At 38.7% G+C, this 13,868-nt stretch overlaps 1 protein-coding gene across 1 annotated transcript in view; it reads left to right on the plus strand.

Moving 5' to 3' along the window:
* Window positions 1-13,868, plus strand: part of LOC117288623 — a 102,173-nt gene that overhangs the window by 70,225 nt on the left and 18,080 nt on the right. Inside the window, exons 8-9 of the mRNA XM_033769545.1 lie at window positions 7,179-7,288; window positions 13,761-13,811. Coding sequence (XP_033625436.1) covers window positions 7,179-7,288; window positions 13,761-13,811 — 161 coding nt within the window. The remainder of the gene's footprint in view (window positions 1-7,178; window positions 7,289-13,760; window positions 13,812-13,868) is intronic.

The raw sequence follows: 13,868 nt of genomic DNA on the forward strand, positions 1-13,868 counted from the left end.
GTAGCACGGTGACGAAGATTGAAGTTGTGCTGTTGCTTTGTGCGTTACGCTTCTTCTTTCTGTCTGATCGTCTGGTCCTGTTGAGCTTTCGGATGTAGATTTGATGGAAGGATAGGCAGGGTTGTCTTTAGTTTCCTGCCCATCAATAGTTCGCTTGGGGACAGGCCATTTTGAAGTAGGGATGAGCGATACATCAGAAGGGCGAGGTACGGGTCTGTGTTCTTCTTAAGCAGCCCTTTGATCGTGCGAACTGCTCTCTCGGCTTCCCCATTTGCCTGTGGGTTCCGTGGGGAACTAGTTGTGTGGATGAATCCATACGTCTTTGCAAACTGGAGGAATGAGGCTGAGCTAAATTGTGGCCCATTGTCGGACATAATCACATCTGGGATTCCGTGTACTGCAAAGATTTCCTTCAAGGCTTGGATCACAGCAGCTGAGGTTTGGACAGATGAGAGAGACTTTATTTCTATCCAGCGTGAATAGTAGTCAATGACGATGAGGTAGATTTTCCCCCGATACTCAAACAAATCCGCTCCCAGTCTTTCCCAGGGGCGTGACGGGAATGATGCTGGCATAAGAGGTTCACGCTGTTCTGGTCGATGCTTTGCACAGGTCACACATTTGGAGATCATGTCTTCAATACTCTTGGAGAGACCAGGCCACCAAACAGATGTGCGTGCTCGGGCTCGGCATTTAGTGATACCAAGATGGCCTTGATGGATACGATCAAGTATATCCAATCTCATGGATCGTGGGATAACAATGCGATCATCATACAGAAGAAGATCATCGAGGATAGAGAGATGACTTCGGTTTTCCCAGTACTGGCGCAGTAGTGTGGAGTGTGTGGCATGTATACGGGCCAACCGCCAATGCAGAACTCCTTTATCTGTGTGCATTCCTCGTCTGATTTCTGTGCTGCAGCTATTTCGAGTAGACGTTGCGAAGTTGCTGGTAGTGAAGTCAAAACGTGATTACAGAAATTCTCTATTTTGGATATCAGAGCTGTGTCGGTTTCATCTGGTGTACCAACAGGAGCACGGGATAGTGCATCAGCAGTAGTCTGGAGCTTGCCGGGAACATACTCAACAGTCGGACTAAATCTCATCAATCGAAGACGGAACCAAAGAATACATGGGGGCATCTTGGAAAGTTCCTTTGTCTGAAGGAGAGACACAAGTGGTTTGTGGTCTGTCTCAAGAGTGAAGTGGAGACCGAGGACATAGTCAGAGAACTTTTCACAACCCCAGGTTGCAGCTAATGCTTCCTTCTCGATGACTGCATGTCGCTTCTCCGTGTCAGATAGAGAACGCGATGCGTAGCAGATTGGGTGACGTTTCCAATTGTCTTGAGTCTGAAGCAGAACGGCGCCAATTCCAGATGAAGAAGTATCCGTGGCTACAAAGGTTGGACGGGATGGTTCATAGTGAGCCAGGACTGCAGATGAGAGAAGTAGATCTTTCACTCGTTGAAAAGAACTCTGCTGGGCTTCCCCCCAATACCAGATTGTGTCTTTCCTGAGCAACTGGCGTAATGGCTTGTTAATCTCTGCCAAACCAGGGACAAATTTGCCGAGTTGGTTGACCATTCCCATGAATCTCTGAAGCTCAGTGATGTTGGATGGGACAGGATATTCTGCGATGGCTGTAGTTTTGCCTTTATCTGCGTGAATCCCTTCTGTGTCTATCACGTGGCCCAAGAACTTGATGGAGTGTTTGGAGCAGTTGAAGCAATATCGGCCTGAAGGACTCCAGTAGTCGCTGTTACTTGTGACTTCACCAAGGAATGGTAAATCATCGTCGAAAGAATCCTGGACTTCATGTACCTTTGTGGTGTTGCGTTTGGATGTATTTCCACTTAAGCATACTGGCTTGAAATGTCCTGGTTTTGAGCAGGTGTCACATACAGCATCTTTCGCTGGGCAGTCACGACGGGGATGGCTTGTTCTTCCACACCATCTACAACTGCGTGACTTTGAATCATGTTCGTGGGTGTACTGTTTGGTGCGAGGCTGTCCCTTAGGTTTCGCAACATGATCAACGCTAGAAGAAGTGGCCATGTCACCACATACTATGTCACGACTATCCTTTCTAGCTGCAGACTGGCGGCATATCTGGACTGCTTTGGTCAGATTGAGATCAGCTTTGGTTTGAAGAGAGTCAGACAGTTTATCATCTAGTACTCCCACAACGATTCTATCTCTGATGAGGCTTTCTTCAAGATCACCATATTGACAATTGTCAGCCAGTCTAAACAGATCTTGGATAAATATGTCGATTAATTCATTTGGCAGCTGTTTACTTCGATTAAATCGAGCCCTCTCGACGATCACGTTGCGTCTGCTTTCATAATGCTTATCGAGAGCTGCCTAAACTTCAACATATGTGGCCGTTTCCTCTTTAATACTGAGTGCCACAATGATATCGTCGGCACATTCCCCCATAGAATACAACAGAGTGCTCACCTGTTCCCGGTCGCCTTTGATGTTGAGGCTGGAGGCGATTCAATAGCGCTCGAATCTGTTGACCCATTTTTGCTAAAGTTCACTCTGGTGTGGTCCGTTTCCACCTTCAAACTTGCCTGGCAAGGGTAAATGGGTTCGTGGGGCGTTTTCCATGTCAGATGTGGGTCTTGATAACCGCTGCCACCATGTAATATTCGGGAATAACTGGAGAGTATTCGAGACAAGATGTCTGCCTTTATGAGCATGTTTACATGTGCTTTAATATGAACACTTGAGGACGTTATAACAACAGTGCGGAGGCATTATCCTACAATACGGTTATTGTGAAATGCGCTATATATAGTATTGGTTATTATTATGATTATTATTAAACTTAAAGCAATTGAACACTTTTGGTAAACAGTATTGTCCAAGGCCCACAATTCGTGTATCACAACTTATATATAAAATAACAAACCTGTGAAACTTAAGGATCAATCGATCATCGGAGTCTGGAGAAAATAACGGGAAAACCCATCCTTGTTTCCGCACGTTTCGCCATGTCATGACATGTGTTGAAAATAAACCGTAAATCTCGATACTGATAATTGATGTTGTTTTAATGTTTTCTCAAAAAGTTAAGTATTTCGTGGAATAATATTTCCTTCTGTAAACCCTGTAAGTTATTTGTAAACCTGTGAACTTTTAAAATTGTTTCTGTTCCAAAAGTGTCCAATGGCTTTAACTTTGTACATGTACAACTAGTAATTTCTCTAAACCAATTCACTTTGTGACACTAACAAATTGATTCTGTCATTGATATATTAGGGGTGGGGAAAGTTTTCCTGAGAACCGGCCAACTATTATTGCTGTTGGGATGCAGATTCTGAAGACCAAGACCCTTTCAAGAACCCTTTAAGACGCCTCAATCTGACCATCAACCTGAATGTTGTCCATGATTCGTACCCACCTCTCTCCTACGATTTCCTGTACAGAATAAAGGTACTTTCTTTGTTTTTGCAATAAGTTATTTCAAAATATTTACAACATGACATAACATTACACCCATGTTAGAATATCAAGCAACAAAGCCAATATCCAGAAAAAGAGCTTCACATTATAAAGCCAGTTTGGGAGACTACTGCAACTAGTGTCATAGTCGCAACTATTGATTGCTTATTCGTGTCGCCAAGTCGCTATGACTACTACAAAAATAGTTGCAACTACCTGCTTGGTTAACCAATTGTGTCGTTCAAGACTATTCACGACAACAACATAGTTCACTTACGAAACACAATCAGACATCATAACCTTTTTAAAACATGTTTGGTTTTTATTTTGTTTTCTTTTTGTTTAGATAGAGCTCTTCTTCAAAAACGCAAGAGAGGGACCCACAGAAAACTAGTATCCAAACATATTTAAGTATCCAAACATGTTCAAGTCGGTTTGATACCAGTGTCTTCTTGGTTCTTGCCTGTTTTTCTTCTCAAAAATACTCTATGGAAGAGTTTTGACATTCATCATATCAGAGGAGAGGAAAACTATTATTAATGAGGGGTGAAGGGGAAATAATTATTTTAATATTTATATTTAAATAATCATTTATTGGTCATCTTTGTAACATTAAAGTTATTGAAATTGTTTAAACACCAAACTAATAAAAGGATGGTTAATGTTTTTGCCAAAAAATTACAAAACTTGGTAACTCTATTTTAAAAAATAACTCAAAACAAACGATAGGTCAATTAGTAGTACATGTGTTGAACATATCATTTTTATCGAGTTATATTTTAAATAGTGTTACCCTATCCAACAATTTAAATGGTTCTGTAAATCTTTTTGAAAGAATATCATTACGTGCAGTGATTTTAAACAACTCCAATATTTTTTTTGTTTCCCTGTATTACTTGACAAATATAGGTTAGAAAATCAAAAAATTGAAAATATGTGTACCAATATCTCAAGCAAGTTTGCCAATTTATCCACGCATTTACTGTTACTTTCAAGTATTTCTCTTTAACCATTGCAAATCCTGTCAACTTAATTAAATAAATCAAAATATGTTCTCAAATTAGTTTGGTAACTTGTTCTTTTGATAAACTTTGTGATAACCATTACATTTCATCCTCCGAAAGCTAAGTTTACATAATATCGTCATGTAGATATAAAACAATTCTTGATCATTTTTTTATAAATATTTGCTGTGAAATTTTTGGTTGGGTTCAACTTATTTGTTTGTTGCAGCAATAAATAAAAGAATGTTTATAGGTGAAAGGGAAAGTTCATTAAAAAAGTTAATTTAATTTAATTTGACTTGTCTTTTGTGTATACAAATTTTAATTCTGTTTTGACTTGGGAGGTAAAATAAAGTTTATAATGGAGAAACAAAAACTCAGGATTGATTTGTGAAATGGATTAGGGTCTGTTGATCGGAACCTACGATTGGCAAATAAATTATTTAAGACGACAGTTTTTACTGAAGTTGTATTTTGTGGTTGCACTGGTTTTTTTATGAACCCCCAAAATCTTGACAAATTTAACCGTTTATTTCCCATAAAAACGTGAGACTTATTTAATAATAGTACAATAACAAAAGAGAATTGTTGTAGCCCCTTGCCAGGCCTCACGGCCCTTACCACTGAAGTAAACAATATTTTAAAAAACAACACAAAATATAGAAACGGCAGTTTAAAAACCACAAGAAATGTAAAAAAAAAATTAAGCTAAACAAAACCACCAGGAGCAAAACATTCTTTAAAAATTAGTTACTTAAACTAAATAAAATAAATAAAATAAAAATATATCATAAACCCCAAAATACTAGAGTATTAAATTTAAAGTAGAACGCAGGCCTAATTGTAAACCAATGGCTGATGAAGGTGTTTTTCATTTATTTTCTGTTGAAAAATAGAATGCAGTGTCTTTCGGGAAACACTGAACCCTTGTCGCTGCCAAAGGATAGCGCAGGCTCCTACCAGTGCAAAACACATTGTGCCGGGGCAGTTGATTAACTTGCAAAAATAAAATACTGACCCACGCCATCAAAATCGAGTGCGAAAGCGCAACTTTCAGATTTGAGCAACTTGAAATGAGGCGTAACTTTTCGTGAAACTGATGGATTTGAACCATAAATTAGTGGCCCAAACTTACGCCATAAATGTTGGGCTAGTGGACTTACACCATTGTAAAGTTTCATGAAGTTGGCTGCAAATGTGTCACTAAACCCTTCAGAAACTCCATGTACGCTGATTTTATCTCAATTTTCATCACCAGAGTTATCCATATTAGACATGCTTGCTTGTGAACTACATGTGTGTATTCTGTAGGCAGCGGTCAAAGCGTGTGTGATCACCTCGTATAATGCTTCAATATGGTGTGTCTGCAGTGTACGTGGTGTGAGTCTGGGTGTTAGACACAGTCAGTCGTTTGTATTCGTGTAAGTGCCATCATGTGGCAACAATTGTGACCTTGGCCTTTTCAGATTTGCAGCACACAGGCTTTTCAAAAAATAGATTTTTGTTGGATTTTGTCGATTCATTAATTCAACAGTAAGTACTTTAATGTTATCAATGTTATATCAGCTACTAGTTTTGAAAGCGGATTTAAATTGGAATTTCATAGTCACTGTTAATGCACTTTAAAGCCATTATACACTTTCTGAACAGAACAAAAATTAAAAGTTCACAGATTTACAAATAACTTACTGGGTTTACAGAAGGTATGGTGAAAGACTTCCCTTGAAATATTATTCCATGAATTGCTTTACTTTTTGAGAAAATATTAAAACAATGATCAATTCTCGATATCGAGAATAACTGATTTATTTTAAACACATGTCATGACACGGCGAAACGCGCGGAAACAAGGGTGGGTTTTCCTCTATTTTCTCCCGAATCCGATGACCGATTGAGCCTAAATTTTCACAGGTTTGTTATTTTATATATAAGTTGTGATACACGAAGTGTGGGCCGTTGGACAATATTGTTTACCCATGTTGTGCGATTGCTTTAAGACACATTTGTGTAAGGGAAGAAAAAACAAGTTATATATAAGCTTTGAATGTTTGTGACAATGTTCTTGCCTCATTAGCCATACTAATATTTATTTACTTCGTCGTCGTCGTCGTCCTATGAGTCATGGCTGACCCTTTGTGACCCTGGTTATGATGGAGTTCCACTTCTGTCTATCCAGTGCAGAACGATTCTGTCTGTCCAACAAAGTTTTTGACGGCCAAGTGCGACTACCTGCAACACATCCTTGCACAAAGACCTTTTCAAGGTTGTCCCCTCTTCTGGATATTATTTACTTACCTGACCCAAATTGACCTCTCATTTCAGTCCAAACAGGAACTTCCAACAAACAAATTTTTTTTACACGAATTTGAAAAATGGTTCAATTTCAAATGTGAAACACTTTGGATTCTTGTCGAAGAAATTTGGTATAATTTAAAATGCACTCCTTGCATCAAATTAGATGTGTGTAAATGTGGTTTTGGTAAGTTTTAAATATTTGAAATATATATTGTAGTTAATGCTATTATACCGTGTCAAATGTAAGTGATTTGAACAAAATCAGAGAAGCAACTTTTGTCACTATACATGTAGTTATCAACATTATCAGAATACCATTGTGATCATACTTGTGGACAAACACTCGGTGTCTCACTATTATAAAAAGTTAACAATGGCTTTCATATTGATTATAAAGGCATATATTTTTTTTCCACAATGTACAGTGTGAAACAAAAGAGACCTCTAAAAGTACAGCCAATATATTTTCACCAGAGAGTGGCATTCAACTATCAAGTGATTCAAGTTCATGTGATATCCAGACAGACACACATGGGTAAGATACAGATAACGTTTCAGGTAGGGTTTTACCTTTAATAACCATGTTTTCCTGCATCAAGTCACAAAACATGTGGATTGACAGTGTATTTTTTTTAAAAGTACAACAAACGGTTATCTAATTTATTAATGCATACTTATGGCAGGAGGAGTCTATGATTCCAACATTGTACCTAACATTTTGAATATTTGTCTACTGATGATGACTAGAGCAAGCTAGTTGAAATCGTTGAGACCAATGTAGGGTGTCATGGCCGAGCGGATAAGAGCACCAAACTCAAGCTCTGGTGCTTCTGTTCAGCAGAGTGTGGGTTCAAATCTCGGTCGTGACACTTGTAGAACGTTTAATTTTAGGGGTGCCAAGGCTTGGAACAACTTGCCGCTTAATCTGAAATCTCTGCAGCCAATAGAACTCAAGCTATTTTAAAATCAACTCAAACAGCTCAGTTAGTCCCATTTTTACTGACATTTTTTATCTCATTTTTACTGGCATTTGTTATTACTCTATTGTGGTTCATCTGTTTATTTTGTATTTGGTTGAGTGTTTTTAATGGATGTGTATTTTTGTTCCCCTTTATTTTTCTTCGTCCTATTTAAAAATGCTATTTTGTAGTTTATGTGTGCTTGGATCTAGTGTTTTTTAAATGATTGTGCAATGTTTTACTGTGTAAATTTTTAATCTTTTATCTTAAGTGCACTTCTGTAGATTGTTATTAGCTGGGATCCATGGGAGATCAGTGAGTTTTTCTTACTGAATGGATCAAGAAATAAATAAATAATAAATAAATAAATACTGACGAGCCTGTATCAAGTAAAAACTCCACATTAACACCATGAACATCACCATGAACAAAGGAGACTGGAGACTGGGCCTTAAAATTTACTGGGGACTGGGCAGTGGCCTCTTTATCAGTCCACTGTCGTTTCCCTTATCCGAAGAGACTGGCAATACTGGGCATGTTTTGAGTCGCTTGACCAAGTAGGGGACACTGTGCTCTTCTGTGTCCTACTTGCTTACACTCCCAACGAGGAAAAGGAAAACTGCGTGAAGTGTTGCGGTTAGGGTTGGGTGTTAGTGCCCTTTTTAGCTCGCTTAATGTCTGTTCTATTGCTCTAAGCTTGTTTTCTAATTTTGATTTCACTTGGGTGCTTCGTTGTGTTAATGAATTAGCCGTGTGCGGATTAGTAGTGGCCACAAACTGTTTAGGGAGACGGTCTTTACTATACTCCAGTTGAAGGAATGGCTTCTCCTCTGGAGCCAAAGTCAGTGCTTCACCTTAATTTTGGGGCTTTGCACGTCCAACCTGTGTTCTTACATCAGGTACATGTAAGTCAAGGGTCTCTATGAACTGATCCCTAGCCATCTCTTCCCAGAATTCACTAGAGCCACTAGGAAAAGCCTTCATAACCAATCTTTGAATACCACTAGCAAGCTGTTGTATGGACTCTCTTTTCTAGGACTCTAAGTTGAGCTCTGAAAAGACCTACTTGTCCCCAAGGACAAAATTGTTCTTTGAGAGCACGTACAAGTTTGGTGTAACTGTGTTTCATTGCCTAGGGCAAATATGTATAAACCTGTAATGCTGGGCACCCTAAAATTCACAACAAGAAATCTAGTTTTCTGTGTAATGTTCCAACCATTAATCTTACTATTCTATATGACTAAGTCAGTCTTCAAATGGTGGTTTTCCATCATAATTGTCAGGCTGGACAACAGGTTTTGTTACTTATTGTTCAACCAAACTGGGTGAACTTGTGAGTATCACTTATATTAGTATTAGTTGGTGTACAGGATGTACAGGAATCTGTTCACACCCACTCAAACTTTGAGTTTGGCCTGGCAGAGAAAAACTAACTCAAGATGTTTGCGTTGATACGTCATTCTCTGGCGTATCAACACTAATATGTTCTGTTGTTATCATCTGCATTTCTACCTTGGGCACCACCGAATCTACCTGTGGGGAAGAACATGTGACTGGAGTATATTAGACTATTTCCCACGGGCAAAGGGGCGGAACCCGTTCCAGCCTAACATGTCCAGATAACGCTTCATCTAGTTCTTTTTCTAGCATTCGTAATGTACGGCTCAACTGGTCAATGACATCATATCCTCCTGAGGTCATAGCAAGAACTCTTTTTGTGTTTTTTGTGTTTTTATAAATCTCACCGCTGCCACCAAACACTGTAATGGAACCCTCTGGAATTTCGCCAGTCGTGGATTTATTTTAAAAAATGGCCAGATAAATTACCAAAAGAAAAATGAACAAGCCAATTCTTTTTGAACTCGTAACGATTCAAAAGTTTCCAGTTGTCGTCACGGTAATTTCTTTGCGACTTTTTATTCAGCTAACAAAAAAACTTCCAAATCTCAATAAAAACGGGAGGCAGTATGGACTAAAAATCAATGAATGCCGCTATTTTGACCAAACCATTGAACCTTACACTTAATTCACCAGAATAAACAGGAGAGGAACCCCAAATTCCTTCCAGTGTATCTCCTGTACATGCAGCAATGTTACAAGAATTAAGTTTGGGTTAAAACTAGGCCGAATCGTCTGTTGAATTTGGAGGGCTAAAAAAGCCTGTAGCACACAACAACTTTCCCCCAAATTATACCCCAAAAATGTTTCCCTGCCGCATGACACAGAAAACAATGTATAAGCATATATGAATTAAGGCACTACAAAATGGAGTGGCATGGCTGAAACGTACCCGGGGTATGAAGAAATACAAATGTAAACTTACTAAGGCGCGGCTATACACTACACATCCTACATGTACACCAAGTAGAGGCAAGCATATGTCACCACATGAAAACCCAGCCATAAAAACACTGACTTGGAATTCAGACATGATGCTCACACCCTGGTGACCCAGTCACAAGTCCTTAATGTGAAACTGAGCACAATGTTTTATACCAAAACTAAAGTCAGCTGATAGTGGATTCAAATTCACTAATATAAATCACAAAGCATGAGAAATGAAAATAGGGTCTTTAAACTTTCTGAGACCAAGGTAAACACAATGTACGTGTATAAAGAAAGAACACTAAAGGCTCAGCTACTGAATGAACGTATGTAGCCATGGTGTAGCTTATCATTAGTAAAATAGCTTATCATTAAAAAAAAAAAAAAAAACTTAGCAAAGCATGACTCCCTCTGGGGCGTGGCATGCTACATTCTTGCACACTAACCCGTGTTTGTTGCAATACACACAAAAAGGTCTGACTAGGGTCATCTGGTTGGTCAGCTATGGGCAGCCAATTCTAGCAAAACAAACCCACCACAACAACATACAAGTTAAAATATGATGTACAGCCAAAAGGGCAAAAATCACCCAAACTAACTTTTGTTACAACATGCCCAAGTAATTGGTTCTTAGCAGCCACTATTTCCTGATGAAAGCAAATAGCTATGCCTGTGCACCAACAGCATTGGACTCCATACAGTTGTATTACCAAAGGTAGGGATCGAGGAGGTGGGTGAAAAAAAGGTTCACAAACATGCATGTAAGCTGTGGCAATGTAACAATAAACTTGCATGTAAGCTGTGGCAATGTAACAATAAACTTGCATGTAAGCTGTGGCAATGTAACAATAAACTTGCATGTAAGCTGTGGCAATGTAACAATAAACTTGCATGTAAGCTGTGGCAATGTAACAATAAACTTGCATGTAAGCTGTGGCAATGTAACAATAAACTTGCATGTAAGCTGTGGCAATGTAACAATAAACTTGCATGTAAGCTGTGGCAATGTAACAATAAACTTGCATTTAAGCTGTGGCAATGTAACAATAAACTTGCATGTAAGCTGTGGCAATGTAACAATAAACTTGCTACTGCTCATGTAACTTTCGCTGCTCAGTTACAAGACCAATCCTTATTGGTCAAACAATCCAAACCAAACAATTTCTTAGATTCAATATTTCCATATTATAAATAGCTTCACAGGTGACAGACTATTCATATGAATCCTGAACGAACACCACATGTAACCATGTAAGCCATTAAGGAAAACTTAACTGACACCAAGTCTCACTGTGATTGACAAGAGCTAACCCCGGCGTGAACTACAGGAGATTCATGTGTGTCATGTATAGAGCATGTGACCGTTTACTCGATAAAGCAAATTACTGTCATCCTTTCTCCAGTAGACGATCAGAGCATACTGATGGAAACGTCAAGTTGAAACCAACGGTTCTTTTCAGAACCACCCCAACTCTTTAGAGATAGTCATTACGTGATGTTACCGCAGACCTTTCCATATCCATACTGTCATCCTTTCAAAACTCATTTCAAATGTTATTTTTTGTGTGTTTTACTCCATTTTTCTTTCCAAAAAATGTAGTTAAATATTACTTTCGTAGAGTCCCCCCATGTTTTAAGAGCATCAAACATGTCTAACGGTACATATAAAAAGAAAAAAGTTGAAATCACTGTAAAATCAATAATGTCTTCACACAGGTGCAGGTAATAGAATCATGTGGCCTTTAAACATTTATCAAAGCTTGTTTTTCGTGTGAATACATAATTCCTGTTATCTAAATTATTTGTGTGTTTTTTTCCCCTTCATTATTGATACTAAAATTGCTCAAAACCGTAGCCCCCACTACTGTTGTCATCGTCGTCGTCGTCCTCGTCGTCGTCGTCCTCGTCCTCGTCGTCCTCGTCCTCGTTCTCGTTCTCGTTCTCGTCCTTGTCCTTGTCCTCGTCCTCGTCGTCGTTCTCGTTCTCGTTCTCGTTCTCGTTTATTCGAACAATAACAATACATGTAATTGCAAATAAAATTATAGTAATAGGGAAAACAAAACAAAAAAATATGTTGAACCAAACTACATAAAGACATTCTTGCTAAATAATGGCAACTAAAGCACTGGTCCTGAATGGTGATGACTGACGAAAGGTTTGGATACAACAAGAAACATGTGAAGAATAGATGAGAGAGTAGGGTAGATTGGGAAAGGACAGGAAAACAGGATGAGAGAGGGAAGAGCAGGGAACTGAAACCAACAGTTCTTTTCAGAAAGGAAAAGGACAGGAAAACAGACATTATTGATTTGACAGTGATTTCAACTTTTTTCTTTTTATACGTTAATGCTTAAACATGAGGGGACTCTACGAAAGTAATATTTAATTACATTTTTTGGAAAGTATGTAGGTATGAAATAAAATACTGAAAACCCATTACTTGTTGATGCTTGGCGAAAATCCTGCACGAATCTCGAAAAGAAACAATTACGGCGACAAGTAGTGATCTAAAAATCCTCGGAAGCCTGCGATGTGGGTGACGTCATTCAAAGCATTATTAAGGGAATCAATGTGTGGTGAAGAGGTTTTCAACAAGTGGTTTAATCCTAACGAGGCCTGGTTCTTGATAATTTTACCGAGATGAAGTCGAGGTAAATTATCAAGAACAGGCCTCGGCGGGTTTAAACCATTAGTTGAAAACCGATTCAACACACTTTGATTCCAATTCATAAATAACTTTTTGGTTAAAAGGCGTAATAAAGTAAGAAACTCTGTAAAACTTATCCGTTTCCGAGTACTTGAGCTCTGTATGTTTCCACCTCCATGGTATGTTCAGTATACATGTACATGTTACATGCACATGTACAACTCCGTACGCGTGTGTTTTCGGTTCCGTTCGTGGCGCATGCACGTATAGTCTCGGTGCATTTTCGCTGGTTTTCCTTTCACACACAGCGCGGCCAACTCACCAAACGTCTTGCATCAAGACTAGCGCGGAGTCTCTGCTTACAATTGGTTATAAACACTGGTCATTATCAACGGTTTAAACACCCCCACGTGACGCGCTCTCCACCAATAGGAATAGCGAAACTGTCTGAGGTATTTATGAATGTGTTTTTCGTTCCCAACTGTACCATTAAACACAGTGTATTGCTTTAAACCCCTGAATAAAAGTATGCCGATTTACAGGCTCCTGCGATAAAGTTATCACACAAGCGCGAGTGGAATACAAACAAAATAGCGCGTCTGCGTCCCATATCCAACTCGACTGCGTTTGTGATAATAAAAATTTAACACACGCACGTCTCAGCAACCAAAATTAAATGGCATCGTACTTGATGTTCAATAAAAAAATGTTTATCGGAAAGAAAAGGGGAAAATTTACATCGTTCACATTAACCGATCAGAGAAAGTTCATGCACTGCCATGAACGATGGGTAAATATTTCTATGAATAAAGATGTTTTAAAAAAAATACTGTTTTTGACCAAAAATTACCCAAAAATTGGTCCGTTCACGAACTGCAGTTTTAGAGCTTAGTAACAAGCAAATTTGGATTCAGTACCATTAAAAACCCTTGTGCGTCAAATTTCATGCGGTGTTGAGATGGGGACCAAGGAAGCCAAAAAATATTGTCCGTCGCCCATCAGACATCATCATCATTTGGGTGCATTCGGGCGCATTTCTTTAATGTTAATTGGTTTTACTGTGTTTTTTCTTTCAGGGTGAAAACAGATCCTGAGAGTTTAAAGAAAATCAGCTTTGGAGCATCATTGTAAGTATTGCAAAACAACATAGGGTGTTGGTCAAAATGTGGTAAACATGCAAGGCT

Source organism: Asterias rubens, chromosome 3, assembly GCF_902459465.1.
Source record: "Asterias rubens chromosome 3, eAstRub1.3, whole genome shotgun sequence".
NCBI classification, from domain to species: Eukaryota; Metazoa; Echinodermata; class Asteroidea; order Forcipulatida; family Asteriidae; genus Asterias; species Asterias rubens.